This window comes from Centrocercus urophasianus, unplaced genomic scaffold (genome assembly GCF_019232065.1).
Source record: "Centrocercus urophasianus isolate 14NV4802_14NV808 unplaced genomic scaffold, USGS_Curo_1.0 seq_14, whole genome shotgun sequence".
In the NCBI taxonomy this organism is placed as follows: domain Eukaryota; kingdom Metazoa; phylum Chordata; class Aves; order Galliformes; family Phasianidae; genus Centrocercus; species Centrocercus urophasianus.
Window position 1 is genome coordinate 22,418,152 of NW_024884586.1, and position 15,666 is coordinate 22,433,817.

General features: G+C 36.6%; 1 protein-coding gene across 17 annotated transcripts in view; it reads right to left on the minus strand.

The window, feature by feature from the left end:
* Nucleotides 1-15,666, minus strand: part of GPHN (gephyrin) — a 308,827-nt gene that overhangs the window by 106,366 nt on the left and 186,795 nt on the right. For all 17 annotated transcript variants that reach the window (XM_042814426.1, XM_042814421.1, XM_042814428.1 and 14 more), the window contains one exon: nt 2,178-2,272. In XM_042814426.1, coding sequence (XP_042670360.1) covers nt 2,178-2,272 — 95 coding nt within the window. The remainder of the gene's footprint in view (nt 1-2,177; nt 2,273-15,666) is intronic.

A 15,666-nucleotide genomic window follows, 5' to 3' on the forward strand; every position in this document is an offset into this window, starting at 1 on the left:
AAGTTAATGATCTGCCTCAAAATGGGGAACTGGTAGATGCCATACATTTTACATTATCCACAGCCTTTTGATGCATCGCATAGAAATTTAAAAAAAAATACAGAGAAGTTGAGGAGAAAAAAGGAATACAATCAAGGGAGTTGAAGGAAAAACAGAATAAAAGAGACAGAAAAAACAGATGTTGGAAGACAATATAGATCCAGTGCAGAAGTGGAAGAGAGGAATACCTTTCTGGGAATAAATTACGATTGTAAAAGCAGAATAAATGTGCAAAAAAGGCAGGGAGTACTTTATAAAGCCTCAGTAAGGACTGGAACGGCTTGGGTAAGGAATAAGATACTTCTGGGACAAGAACAGATGGAAGGTTACAGAGAAACAGGGAACACTGAAAGGTCTGTGATCCAACACACTCCCTGCTGGACCTCAGAGTTGGACTCCCATTATGTGCATCTCAGAGGCTTTTCATCTGTCATAAGTATCTGTGAACGTAGTTTACAAAATAATCCACCACTTTCTAATGCTGGTCCCATGGTCAGGAAGAGAGCCAATAACTTCACTTCTAAAAGTTCAAGTGACAAAATTCCAACAAGTGTTCAAGTGATCCAACATTTTCAAAACAGCATGTGATTTACAAAAGTGTCGTGTCACCTTAATTTTGCAAAATGAAGTTCTGCATTTTTTCTTTTTTTGGTAAATTACATGCATAAGTAGCTGTAAGAGCTCCATTTTAAAATTAAGTCAACGACATTCAAGCTTGGGATAGAAGAATTCACTAAAAAACTCCTTCACAGCACATATGCTTAACTTGATATTATGATCTGACTAGCGCTATGAAGATACTGACCCTTTGTAGGCCAATTACATTTAGACCTGAAGTAAAGGTTTTCCAAAAAATTGGAAATTTTTTACAGTTTTAACATGATTGCATGAGGTATCTTGACATAACATTTTCATTATAGATTCACAGAGGAGTTATGTTCCACCATTGTCTTCAATGACTATTTTGAGCTTGAGGCTAAGGAACATGTTCTTGCTGTATGTACAGAAGACAGATTGCAGTCCAGCATTTTGGTTCCACTACCATTAAAACATCCTTTCAGCTATCCTGATCACATCACATCCTAAATCAAGCTTGGTTATTCAGAGTCATCTAATTGCACATCTTTTTCGTCATCAGAAACAGAACAGCTGAATTAACTGTTCCTCTCTTTGATATAGCTTTGCTATACTTGAATTTCAAAATACATAAAATATGACATAAAAATTATGTCAGATGACAAAATGAAAATGCTTGCTAGTTTTGATGGAATCTGAAAATATTACCTTGGTAATGCTATCATTTGAGATACACAAAATGATATGTAAAGTTTTCAAATACTTTGCTGAATTTGTAAAATTCTCATCTAAATGTCCTTTAAAAATCAAATCATCTGAATAGGGAGGTTTAGAGAGATTTGAAAGTGTCTCCTTTATATATTACTGTTGTAATTATTGTTATGATCTTATTACGCAATGAGAAGAAAAAAAAACTCTAACAGCCCCTTACCTTGAAATGACATACAAGCACAAACTAAATCACAAAACACATGTTGATATTAATAAATCTATCATAGGAAATGATCCATAATTCAACTCCTGAATGAAATACGGGGTAACAAGAGGTGTCACTGATAAGCAGGAACACGGGGAATATCTGTTGCTAACTATTCAACATGAAACACTAAAAATCTAGAATTTAATGTATTGAATCTGAAAGCGTATCCAGAGAACTTCTGCTGATACTAGAATAAAAGGAAAAATAACACATTTATATTTATCAAGTTCTTTTGTTTGTTTGTTTTCTTTTTTGCATTTTAGTACTTGATGAACAACATACAGAAGAATTCTTCACTCCCACTGAAATGTCACAGCTCTAGGGTGAAAAGACAGCATGCATCAACATTACAAATAGCTTAGCACAGAAAATAAAGATGCTGTGTTTAAGAGAGACTACAGAGGGAGTTAAATAAAAGAATGCAATTACCATTGTTGGAATTTGACCACTTCTCCACAGTTAAGACTTCTAGTCCTGATACCATCAGCAATCTTCAATTATTTTTACATAGTCATCCCATCCCACTATTTTGTATATTTCTAAGGAAATAGTTTGCTTCATATTCTGAAGGAAATAGTCTTACCTAGAGAGCATGCCCAGAGGAGTTACATTAAGTGATCCCATCAGCATTGCAAGGGCCATCCCCGGGGCTTCTCGCTCTATTACTTCTTTAGTGGCCTGCAACCAAAGATTAAATAGCAAAGTGAGTGAAAAATAACAAGGACTAGAAAAATGTTAAATAAACTTAAATTTGGGTAGGAAAATCTTTTTTTGTTTGCTTCAGAGCCAAAAGATGTCCTTGATAAACTCTCAGCACTGGAATATGTTGAAGGATTTTCTCTTGGTTATGTAAAATAGGGAAAGACAAGGGGGTGAGAAGAAGCACTGTTAGCTGTATTTATTGTGAGGACACTACAGAAAATTTTAAAAGTCAAGACTCTATATATGGAGGAAATACTAATGAAGACCACATAAACAACAACTCCCTCTAGCAGAAAGGAAAGAATATTTGTGAATAAGCAAAGAGTAGACTGTATATAATGATTTGTTCTTTCTCCCCAATCTGTCACATTTTCCAAGTAAGATTTCCCAAGGTTTAAGAAGGGCAAATAGGACTGTGCAGAAAACAAAACAAAAAAATTGCAAAGGGAAACCCATGTAGCAGGAAAGCAAGAAAACAGTAAAATGGTAAAATGATAATGGCCAGAGGCTGACGCCTTCCCATTTGATCATGTCATCAAAACAGCGATTCCAAACAAGCTGGTAGCTTTTATTCACAAGCAGTTTCTATGCTGTGGGCACTGAGAAGCCTGGAAGCAGAGTCTGAAAATACTTCTGTGTTAAGTCCTTTTGTTATACAGGGTATCGGCTGTGAAATGATTTTCCAGGAATATTCACAAACTTCTGTCTTTCCTAACACAAACTTTCTTAAATGCCCAACTTGCTCTGGTTTCCGAGCCTCCGACTTGTTTTTGGGCAAAACACCTCAAAGGAAGGTTACAATCCTACCCTCCTTCCATTTCTCTCACAGTGGTTGCTTTTCATTGGAACACCTTGATTCCCGTTATGATTCAAGATTCTACATTGCTTGTCACAACTAAAACATTTGCAATGCTCTTAAAACTATGAAATCCACTGTAAAACATCCAGTCAAAGTACTGTGCTTTAATGGCACAGCTACCAAGACCGAAAAGCAATGTCTCAAATGTGAGGATACACTGAATAAGCTAAATATTCTCAGCGGTTTGATACACTAAAGAATATAATGGAAGAAATCCAGACAAATGATTTTGTGGGAAAGATTACATTACAACTCAGTTCTTAATACTTTTATAAGGTCCCAGTTTACAAAACCATGCCATAAAGAAGGAAAACACAGCTTAAAAGTTTTTTCAATAGCATTCCTATGAGAAGGATCCAGTAATCCAGGCATGTCCAAGCCATGGTTCAGTTTTGGTCACCCTGCCCTGCACTGCCCAGTACTGGGTGCATACCCATTGCTCACAACAGTCAAGCCATCAGTGTGCTATTAACTCTGTCTGAGCTAAAATCAGGGCACAAGGAGGGCACAGTGAAGTGCTAATTCAAGTTATGCGAAATAAATCTATGCATTTTGATACACTGGTTAACCACAGTCCTGTGAACAGCAAAAAAAAATATGCAGCTGTGTTTAATATTTTGATAAAGAAATTTAATAGGCTTTAAGAGCGCTGAAAAAAAAAGTTTTTTTTGTTTTGCATATTTGTAATTCTGTTTTCAATTGCCATAAATAAGTTACCTGCAAATTTTCAAATGGAACATATTGAGTTGAGATCACATATGCAACTCAAAGAAAAATGTGATTGTGTTTATTATGAACCCTATATTATCAGAGAAAAAAATCCCTCCCTTCACAGTCACACCTTATTCATGTCATCACTTTTGACTGTATGTACATTAGTGAACAACTGTTCTCAAGGATGAAGGACAGGAGGAGAAAATTTCATAAAAATCTCTGACGAGATCTTGAGAACTCAGTAAGAATTGCAGCCACTTCCATAGAACATTTGTTGCATTTGTTGCAAATTTGATGCATTTGTTTCACAAAATCACAATCAAATATCCTACTAGATTTATGCTTTTCTTCTTTGATTTGAATAAAAAAATACTAAAGAGTATAAAAAAATTGTTACTTATACAGAGGAACTATATTATATTTATGAAGGAAACCATGAAAATAATGCCTTCTATTTTATGATGTCAGCCTACAATGTCAGAGGTAGATGTTGGTAGTATGGCAGTAGAGATTGAAACTTCCCACCAATATTCCATTACATTCTGTTGCTGTGTTACAGATGGCAGCAGATGGGCAATCTGACAACATGGCATCTGACATGAAAGTGCTATGAAGCAAAGATGTGGCCCTTAATTCCTCCATGGGGAAAAAAATTGCACTCACTGGCATTCATTGATGCTTGCTGAATGTTTATGGAGACCAAACAGTGGATGTGAGCACAGTGCAGCGCTGGGTGGTGCATTTCAGCAGTGATGACCCTAACAGTGGGTCACTTCCGTTGTTGCAGATTTTGAGAAGCAGAACACGCAGGCCCTTGTTCACAAATGCATAGCTAAGGGTAATGACCCCATTGAAAAATAGCGTTATGTAGCTGAGAATGAGCTTTATTAAACAGTGTTGTTGTGCTCTTTGTATCTGCTGTAGTTTCCACGAAAATAAATAGGAGGCATTACTTTCAGAGCAACCGATATCTGTGCAACCTAAAACAATTCCTCTTCATCCAGTGTGGCCCAGGAAAGCCAAAAGGTCGGACACCCATGCCAGTAGTCACACAGCAAGAACACTTGACAGGAAGAAACACATGTATCAGAAAAACGAAAACAAAAAACCAGTGCAAGTATTCCACTGGCCCTTCTCAAATATTACCACTAACATTTAATGTGTTTTAGAGAAATGTGTCAGTATCAGAAGGCATCAGACACAACTACCAAGTAAATCATCAGGTATTTTACCAAAAAGCAAACTTGGTATGTGCTACTGTGGGAAACAGGAACCTTGGTTTATACAAAATCGTTTGATTTCAGTTCAGTTTGATCCAGTTTGACCCAGTTTCAATTCAGTAGCTAATAGGACAGTCTATGATTTCCAGCAAATCCACTCAATGATAAGGGCAAAATTAAAATATCTGCATTGAGGAAGAATGCCAAAAGGTACCCGCTGAGGTATTAAATTAGCAATTACACATTAAAAATTCTGAAGAACGATGTTCTGCAGTGCAGCAGGGACATTTTGCTGACAATGAAAAACTTGGTGAAACACGGAAGTCTCTGTGTGTGCATACACAGTAAGTATATACTATGCCTTTTATTTTCAGCTAATGCCATGCTTCAAAGATATTCAAAACTAGTTTTAAATATAAAGTGCATTTTGAGATTTCTTTTCTGCCCTTGAGCACAGTGACACTTTGAAGATATCATTAGTTAAAATTCTAAATAGGCTTCAAAGGTAGTACAAGATGCAAAAGAGTTCCACAAACAATGACCCTGCAGCTCCGGGAGTCCTTCAATGAAATTCAAGTCCACTCTCTAACTTCACAAGAAAAATGACCTTCACAAAATGTCACTGCTAGCAGCCAATGTGATTATTAAAAATGTATAAACATTTTGCAGTAGCAAAATCTGAAAGGGCAGAAAGTCCAAGTAGCAGTACAGCCCCCAACACAAGTTTCTAAAAATACTTGTTTCAAAATATGTATGCTTGCATTCATTTCTGCAGGCAGACTGCTACAGACAGGGGAATGCTTCCTACAGTCTAACTGGACAGATGTAACCAAAATGGCTGCTGCTAAGTAAACACCTTTTACAGTGACATCTGCTCTAGGGATGTCCTTCAACAAGCTTTATTTAAATAGCTTTATTTAAACGTGTGGCATACAGAAGATGGACTCAACATCACACCAGGACGCCCATTCTGGCCATACATGAAACTATGAAAGAAATTAAGGATGCTACAGTGATTTACAGATAGTTTGTATCTATCTGTAAGTTATCTATTAGTTTCACCTAAAAGTATACTGAAGTGCTGTTGGACAAGTTTTCTAAAACATCTTTCAAGACAGAAGGAAGTGTGGAAGAGAGATGCAGAAAGTCCACACTGCCTGAATCCCACTGGGGAGTTACAGCCTGGCACCAATGCACACAGGCAGCCTGTTTAACAGTGACCCAGTTCTTCTATGTTTTACCAATACTATAGCAAGGTTGAGTTAAGATCGTAAAAACTGCTTCATGGGCAATTTCAAATGCCTTTAATGATACTTATAAAGAAAATCATCAGGTAAGCACCTAGCTTATTGAAGCCAAGACCTTATAGCACAACTCAGTTTTCTTCAGTCACTTGATAGGATTAGAGGATGACTGGGCAAGAAATGTCCTGAGCGTATTAACAGAAAAAATAATATATATGTTACAGTAATGGACAAAACTGAAGCATTCTAATGTAAACGTAATCAGATGTTTTCAGGGTGTGACAGACTCACCAATAGATATTGTTTCAAGTCACAATATCTGATGGTTTTCAAACATGTAACAATTCATGACTTTTCCCTGTTTGACATGAAACTCAGAAATCTGTAAAAGAAAATACTGCAACAGAGTTGTTGGTAGCCTCACCACCAGTCAGCCCTTGCCTGCTGCACGGAGCCACGGCACTGGCACCTTCTCCTCTACAGAGCACAGTGAGGGCTAGGGAATGAAGTGAGTAGGATGGAAATAAGGCTGCACAAGGTACCAGGGGCATGAGGGGAAAACTCGTAAGGAGGAAAATGGAAAACAGAATTCTGTACAGCTGTCAGACTGGGGGGGAACCAGGGAAAGAGAGAATGGGACTTGAAGAAATGAAGTTTCTGCTCCTGACAGAAGTGGCATTAACAATTAAATAATTATTTTGAACTACCACTTTTCAGCATTCAGTAACAACGCCAATGAGAACATTTCTATCTCACTGCTATATGAATAAATCCAAATACTCTGAAACATGTTTTTGATAGTATTCAAAGTGTCTTTTTATTGGAGTGAGAGCATTATGTTCCCAAACCAACTGATATATTTTTAGATACCTTTGACGTAGTTGTGGTTGCTTAGCAGATGGCTTGCTGCCAATTGGTTTGAGAGCTCTCTGCTGCTTCATTGCCTTTCTTTTCCTTCATATAAATTACATTAGGTGAAAGCCCTTCCAGGCAGCTTGTAAAGGATATACCCACTGCAGACTGATTTAATTATAACACCTAGGACTCTTCTTGAAATGCTCAGAAACTCCTTATCTTTCTCTTTCAGGTATTAAATACGGTGAAGTTTGACCTCTTACCACTAAGTAGTGATCTGACACATAATTTTATATACCCTTCAGCAGTTTCAGGAGAGTAAAACAGTTCTATCTTTTCAACTAAAATGCAAATATGAGACTGAGAAGTCATAATAAATTTGATTAAATTAAGGTGACCGAGATTGCCTCTGTCAGGAAGTACTATTTCTGCTGGAAAACTTCAAATCTATGATTCTGCATAGCATATCATAAAGTTGTTTATGCAAATTAATGAACAAATTTATATTTACCAGGCTATAGAATTAGCATAGGTAACATATTATTGCATTGTGGGTTTTACACTTAATACAAAAATCTTAAAAATGTCAAATCAAAGAAATACCTATCCATCTGCCCTCTCCACCAAAACTTGCAGACCACAAAGTCAAACCTCAGAAGAATGGATGAAGAAACTATATGGAGATAGATCAGCCGAATGTGCAATAGAATTTTCAGTCATAGCTGTTAATGAGATGTATCAGATGTGTACATATTAGTAACAAAAACCATCTTGCTCAGCTTGCAGATGAGATACCATCTTAAAAATCATTTGGTATACCTCTGCTGGAGGGAGTTCATGTGGCTGCAATTCCTTTTCACAAGTCAGCAATTGGAGTTTATCGTCTACTTCCCTACTCTCATCTTGTGGGCGAGAAAATAGAGCTTACACGGAGCTAGACTGATCACAGCTTCTTATCTAAAATTCAGTTACATATTTCTTCTCTTAGTACAGTACCAAATAAAACTTGCAGCAGTTTGTTACTCTGAATGTGCTGAAAAGTTACTGGATAAACATCACTTTTCAAGCACTCATTCCTGCCATAATACTGTCTTTCCTTGAATTTTTGTTATACTATGCCCCCAATATCCTCTGTGATGACATTTTGTCTTTTCTGTGGGTGGAAGGCTTAACAAGAACCATGTTCTCTAATGCCCTCCAAAATGAACTTTCTTTGGCTGACTATTTAGTTAATTTGAAAAATGGATAAATTTTACCGTCTACACTACTGCTGCACTGCAACCAAAGCTGAGGCAGTTATAAAAGTCACCCAAACTGCCAACGAAGTCAGCAACTTCCTAGTGATGTAAGCCATCATATCAGTACTATATAGAGGTACCTTTTGAAGGTCTTAAAATAACTTTTTTTCAGTGCAAGATGCATGGAAGCTTTCACTGTTGCATTTCTAACGTGCTACAAGAGTATCCGCAACAAAAAACTCGTACTAAAATTCAAACGATCTACTCTACACTAACAATTAGACAGAGCAACTCTGGGAATAATATTAAAGCACAGAAGGTGGCAAACCCAGGGTTGATAGTTTAAATAATCTCAGAAAAGCCCTGCTATTTCTGTGCCAAGGACCAATACAGAATTCTAAAAGGATTTGCTAGAGAACTATCCTTTGTTCTTTCACAGTCATATTGTACAGACAAAAATAGCCCTCTACTGTCCTCACACAAACTGGCAGAGTTTATCATTATTAATACTGAACACACCAGTGTTCATGCTGCAAGAAAGAAAGAATATGCTAGCATGATCATAGAGAAGTTGGAATTCAGAAGTACATAGAAGATGTACATTTGTTGCATTCATTCCTAATATGAAGGAAGTAGACATTGTGATGGGTCAGATCCAGGAGTATGTTGGGGTGATATCACCTGTAATCACATTAATCACAGGTCCTGGATAACAATGAGTAGCCCACTGATGGCCCTAACACAGCACTGGGGTGCTGCAGTCAGACGTACACCAAACAGTGGCTGAGCTGTGACACATACCTGATTATTGCTTTCTTCCTGATGTCAAACTAGTTGTCACAAACCATTGAAGACAACAACAATGCCTATACACCACAAGCAACAAGGAGCTGTTCCTTGGTGGATTCCAGGTGGCTGCTGTCATTCTAGAGCTTTTGACCAAATGCACACTCACAGAAATGAACCTGCCCATATTCACTTAATAAGTATCAGCCTGATAGCCACTGTTTCCTCAGCAACAAGCCATCCATAAGCGCTGCTAGGATGGGTCTATAAAACCTGTCAACAGCTTTATGGTGGCTTATTCTATCAACTTCAGTGGAATTCTATCAGCATTATTACTTGTTCTTTTTTCCTTCTCTTCTCCCACCTCAAATCAATGTACAGTCAAAGATGGATGAAACCCTGATTAATGCAGTCAACTAAAAACGAATCTACAAACCAATGTATCTGCACACATCAATAACGTTTCCACTGACAATAGGTCTGCAGCACAGGAATACTGATTTGAAGTTTGCTTGCTTTCTCAGCATATTCACAAGGACTCTGTTGCCAGCAAGATCTCAGACTTCACAGAATGACCTTACAAAATTTACCCATGTCAGGAACAGAAGTGTCACAGCAATTACTGCTGATAGATTAGATTAAATACAAACTCTCTGTTTTTCCCTGTATCCATGATTCCTTGTGCTTGCAACTTGCCTTCAAATTCCCTCACTCTCTTCATTGGGACTCAAGATACCATTTATTGTTACCTAGTGCCTATGGCATGAGATCCTGAAGCCTGGAGCTAATTTCCTATTCATCCTGTTTATAAAACAATGTCAGCAAATGATTCTATCAAAACAATTACACTGTGTGTACAGAAAAGAAATGCCACCTCTTGACAGAAGTACCTCTGACAATGCCTCAATAACTTCAGCATGACTAAGCAATTAATATGTTTAATTGTCGGACTCCAATGATATTGCTATTTTTTACCTAGGAGTATAGAAGATAATAAAGATCAAACCCAATAATATTTACAGTAACTTTCCTTAGAGACCTTGTCTTCTTCAGCTGAAATCAAACCACTCAACAGATTTACTTCACAGTGTTCAGCTTCATTTTTTGCTTACAGCTTGCAAAATGTACTGGGGAAGATGCTTCACATTTTTATATATAGTAAAGTTAAATCAATACAGTAGAAAAACCAACACTGTGGGATTTCTGATTTGTATCTGCACCTCACCAGGTCTGTAAGTTTTCTCTCAAATCTGGCTGTATTTGATTTACATAAACTTCATAAATCAGTGATTTACCCAACTCATTTATACAATAAAAGTGTTAATGAAATTGTTGCAACTCGGCAACAAAACAATATGCAACTTCTAAATATAACCTACAGTATATCTTAAATGTTAATAACAATCTTTTTTTAATCTTGACTGCTAAACACAATTTTCAGATAGTGTTTATACCATCCAAACTAATCTTACATTTGCAATACTGCTCATCCCTATACATTGTGATAAAACCAACAAAATATTCATTGTTAGAAACAGTTAACCAAGCAAAGAAAATACTTAATAAATGCTTTTTTCCTCTACGAGGGAGGCATTTATACAGCCCACTTGATCCAGCATGTTAAAGTTGTATAATAATATGTCCTAAGCCAGTGTCAAAAGATAAAGTATTCACAACTGGGAGAAGTTATAGGATTAACTTGAAAATGATCGTTGGAAACAAGTCCTTGCACCTGGTTCCAATGCAAGGCCAAGTGGTATTTCCTTCTTCAGTCCTATTTTTAATGTGCAAACTGTTGTGCTTCCCACCTCAACTCCAGTTAATGTAAGAATCAATCCCCAGGTGTTCAACAGAAGGAGAAAAGATGAAGACAAGCTGGTAAAGGTAGTGACACACCACTGCCATTCCAAATACACCACTAAAAATTTATGTATATATTATTACCCTCTTAATTTCCCTCAAAGTACTTCAAGCTACTCTATATTTAACTCTATATGCAAGAATATACGTTATCAGTCACAACGTTTGCAAAATTCTTTAAAAATTAAAACAGAACAAAACTTCAGAAGTGCAAAAATTTTGTTCACAGCTAACGTCAGAACCATGGAGTAGAAATAAGAGAAACCAGCAGAAAGAATAATCAATACCAGTAAGAATTCTACAATTACTGCAACTGACAATGTAATGAGCATTAAATAATGTTAGGGAGCTGTGTCTCATTAAAAAATTACTCTGTGTTGAACATGTGGTTATGCGTACTAAATTCTAGACTATTTACCTGTATCAAAGAAGAAACAGGATTGAGTTATCTTAATTTCATGTAAAACTAGTTTCAAGAAGTGTACTAATCAATACAGTCTAGAACTGAAAAGAGAAAAAAAACCATTCCTTTTGAGATGGTTACGATACCACAGGATGAAAACTTATTATTTATAGATCCTCATTAGCACACATAAAGAATGAAGTCACCAGTCAGAAATTTATACTACTTTCGCCTAAGAACTTGCCCAGTCTTCTTGGCAGTGAATGCACTGAAATTCTATTCACAATTTTACATCTCTAAATAAATAATTTTGTAGCTATTTGAGAACAGCGGGAACGTTGTCTGTATTTGCTACCATCCATGAAGTACAAACACTGCCTACAGAACTCTGGTGAGCTTTTGCCACATGTCTTTCAAAAAATTTTGAATCTAAAATCATCAATGTTGAAGATCAAAAAAAAAAAACAACAACAAAAAACAACCTCTCCTAAAATGCATTTTTACAGTACAAAGAATGGTGTATTGAGCGATAACTTTTCAAGCATTTACTTTGACAACTCAAGAATTACTAAAAGCACTTTCTCTTAAGATTGCCTTAAATAGTATCTTCACTGTCCAAATAAGTGGTAAAGTATGGTGATAACAGCTTTCAGGAATTAATGCCATAACATAAAAACTCATAAAAACTATTAATCAGTGAGATCCAGTAATGCAATTCACATGTCTGGTACATGAATAATTGCTGATGTAGATATACATGAGTGATGTGCTCACTGGAACTGAAAAACTGAACAGACTTTGAAAGCAGAAGTGATTCCAACACTTTCCTGAACAGTATTATTTAATTCCTGGCATGAATAATTTCTTTTGTTCTCCAAGATTCGCATGGACATAATTAGATGAAAAAGTTTTGTAGAGAAGATGAAATATGACACTCTTAGGATAACCTTATCATGGTCTAACTGTCCTGTAACTGACAAGTAGTATTTAAAGAATACATTCAGTTCATTACCAATCATTTGACTTCACCATTTTAAGCTGTAAGATCTGAAGGTATAATTCAACTGTCTTGCAATAGCTCTCAAAGATGGACCATGACTGTTTTACCTCCTATTACTACCAGAGCAATGTGCTCACATTCTGAGAACAGCAACCACAAATAGCTCTAGAGATATTAAAGAAAAAAAATCAGACATCGGGATTCTATATAGTATATGTAGATGATGAAAGACAGTAATGCAGAATAACACAGAAACCATATGTACCCAACCTTAATTTCCCAATGCTATGTGCCTGAGTGAACCAAGTAAAATTAAAAAAATCGTTTTGTTTTTTTTGTGTTTTTGTGTGTGTGTGTTTTGGTTTTTTTTTAAATCAAGGAAAAGAAACAAGGATATAAAACATTATTGGGGAATATATTAAGCTGTTTTAAGAATGTGACAAGCTATTATTTGAGAAAAACACACAAGCTAGGGTAGTTAAGTGCATCTTACTAACTTTTCAAATATCAAAAGAAAACTACTCTCTCTCTGAAAAGAGTGTTGATAAGTTAATAGCAGCTTCTCTTTAAGATGCTGCAGGAAACAAAATTACCAGGAGACAAAGAAATCTGCTTTCTATGTCCTTCTTATTCTTGGAATCTCCAGTGTTAAATTTGCATGCAATGTAGAAGTGTTGGAGAGAGAGACTGAAGTTTTAGGGTTTTCTGTTCATGTATTAATTCTGTAAACATAAATATTGACTCATCTGAGAGAAATACTTAGTCAACACATAGAAAAGTGGCAGATAGCTGTTCACTTTTTTCACTCTTGAAAATGAAGCTGTTGCCCCTAAAACTCCTGGGCCAGATTTATAAGATAGAAACTAAAGTGTATTCTTTCAACTAAACATATATTTTTTCAAAATGACTAAAATGCTTTTGCAATAGCTTGATCACTACAGATGAAAAGCTGATTTCCTTGGACATTTTTACCATGAAGCTGCCTGAGTCAGCACTGCACCAATTTTTCCAGGAGGTACAATTTTCAACCAGGAAAAAAGCATATGTTCAAGGAAAAGCACAGTATTTATCTATCTTTCAGTTTCGGAATTTTTCTGCATTTTGTTTAAAATTTATACATCCATATTATTTGGAAACTAGCCATTTTTCTGAGATAAAATTAATTTAGAGAAACTGTTTTAATTGAAATGATACACCTGTGATGATATGACCTGCAGTTCTTGGGGTAAGAAATGAGGTCAAGAGCTGTCCAGCAGCCCTACAGTGCAAGAGTAAATGCTCCTCCTCTCTTCTCATCCTCACTTGCTGCCAGTTCTCAAACAACATTCTAGGAAAGAAGCAAAACAAAGTAGCACCAAGAGTTAAAACCTTCAGAGAGTGAATTGCCACTGAGATCTGTTCTTTTATCCACAAACCTCAACAGCGTGAAGTTGGTGGGAAGTGAGAGACTGTAAACCTGCTGTTTTTAAGAATTTGCAAAGTTGTGAAAAAATATGTTTGGAGAAACAGGGAAGAGTCGCTAAGAGTGAGAAGCCTAGGACACCAAAAGGTTGTTATTGTCCTGAAGTTCCTTGGAGCTGAATAAAGCAGTACAGCAGATTTTGAGAGTTCAGCGCAACATCGACGAGAAAGTCCCTGCTGGCTCTCACTGTGGCTGTCTGCCACACTGGGAGCCATTCTCCATGGCAGGCTGGTGTCAGAAGCAAGCTGTGCTCTCATAGGATACCTCTCAGAGCCAACACATAGTCTGGCACAAGTGAAGAGGTACTCAGTCAAGGTTGCTGGCTTGCTGGTCAGGTTTAACATCAGTCAACGTATTTACGGTATCTCTGAAGATAGCAAGAAGACAACACATACTATAAAACATAAAATAATGTACTGAGAGTTTAAAAGCTTAAGTTAATAGGATATGACAATTATTTTAAGAGAAGGAAGTCTTTATCATGAAATTATGACACAATTCATTATGAGAGAGAATTTACTCCAGTTCCTAGTTAGTACTGGATTCAAAAGCGTGATTTAAATTACAATCATCCACAGTATGTTAGAAACGGTTGCAGAACTAGGAAAACAGAGGATGAGTGAGTGACATTAAAATAAAAGCAGAAAATTGTACTTCATACAGTAAGCTCTGTCCATGATTTGTGAACCCTCACCATGGATCTTACATTTGTAGTCAAGTCTTTGTTCTTAATCTGTGAAAAAGTGACAAAAAGGTTTCTGTAAACTAATAACCAAATATTCTTCCAGTAACAAAAGTTCAGCAGAGTAGGAAACAACAACTACAACACACTGCAGTCTGGTAATCACATACTGATCCAATGTCCTTTTTTAGGTTAGCTGCAAACTTGCGATTCAAATAAGAGACTTGTAAAATTTCTTAACTCCTTTGATTCAGTGTTTGTTGGGCATAGCTCAACATTCAGCCATTAGTCTCTCTGAGCCTCAGTAACGCACTGCTTGCCTTTTCCCCCCCCCTTTTTTTTTGTTATTACCTACCTTCCACGGGTTCTGCAAAAATTACCATATATAACATTAGGGATTTGTTTTAGTGCTGAATTTGATACTTAACACAGCATTTCCAAACAGTAATATACCTATAAAATGAGGTGATGGAGTAAAGATTAAGTAAGATTTAGGACCTTTCTTTTTTTTTGCTGTCTGTTTCTTTTTTGTTTTTTGGGGAGGGATTTTGTTTTGGTTTGGTTTTTGTTTTGTTTTTTGTAAGGAGGGAGAGGGATTTGAGTAAGCAAAGTAAGAAAAAGCTGGATGCAGGTACTGACATCAGTTTTTGGGCTGGTATGTTGAACTGAATCAGATCATGAAGGAGTCAGATAATATTTTCTCCCCATTCCTTACTTTTCTTCTTAATTTTTCAGACTGATGCATATTTAGGAATAAAATCTAGGCAGGTGGGCAGGACAATGTGACAAAAATGCCAGGCATAAAAGCAAGTGGACAGGAATGCAAAAGAGCAAGTATCAGTAAGTAAGCAGACTCAAAGAGCAGCAAGGGGACACTATAATCAAGAAGCATGTGAAAGGCAGGAGGAAAATGCCAGACATTCAGCAAGTTGATAAAGCAGTATCAAACAGCAGGTGTGCCAAGCAGCAGAAGAACAACTCCGCAGTCAGCAGATGCACTCAGCAGGAAGGTGATGTCAGGCACTCCAAGTGGGAGACAGGGCAGTG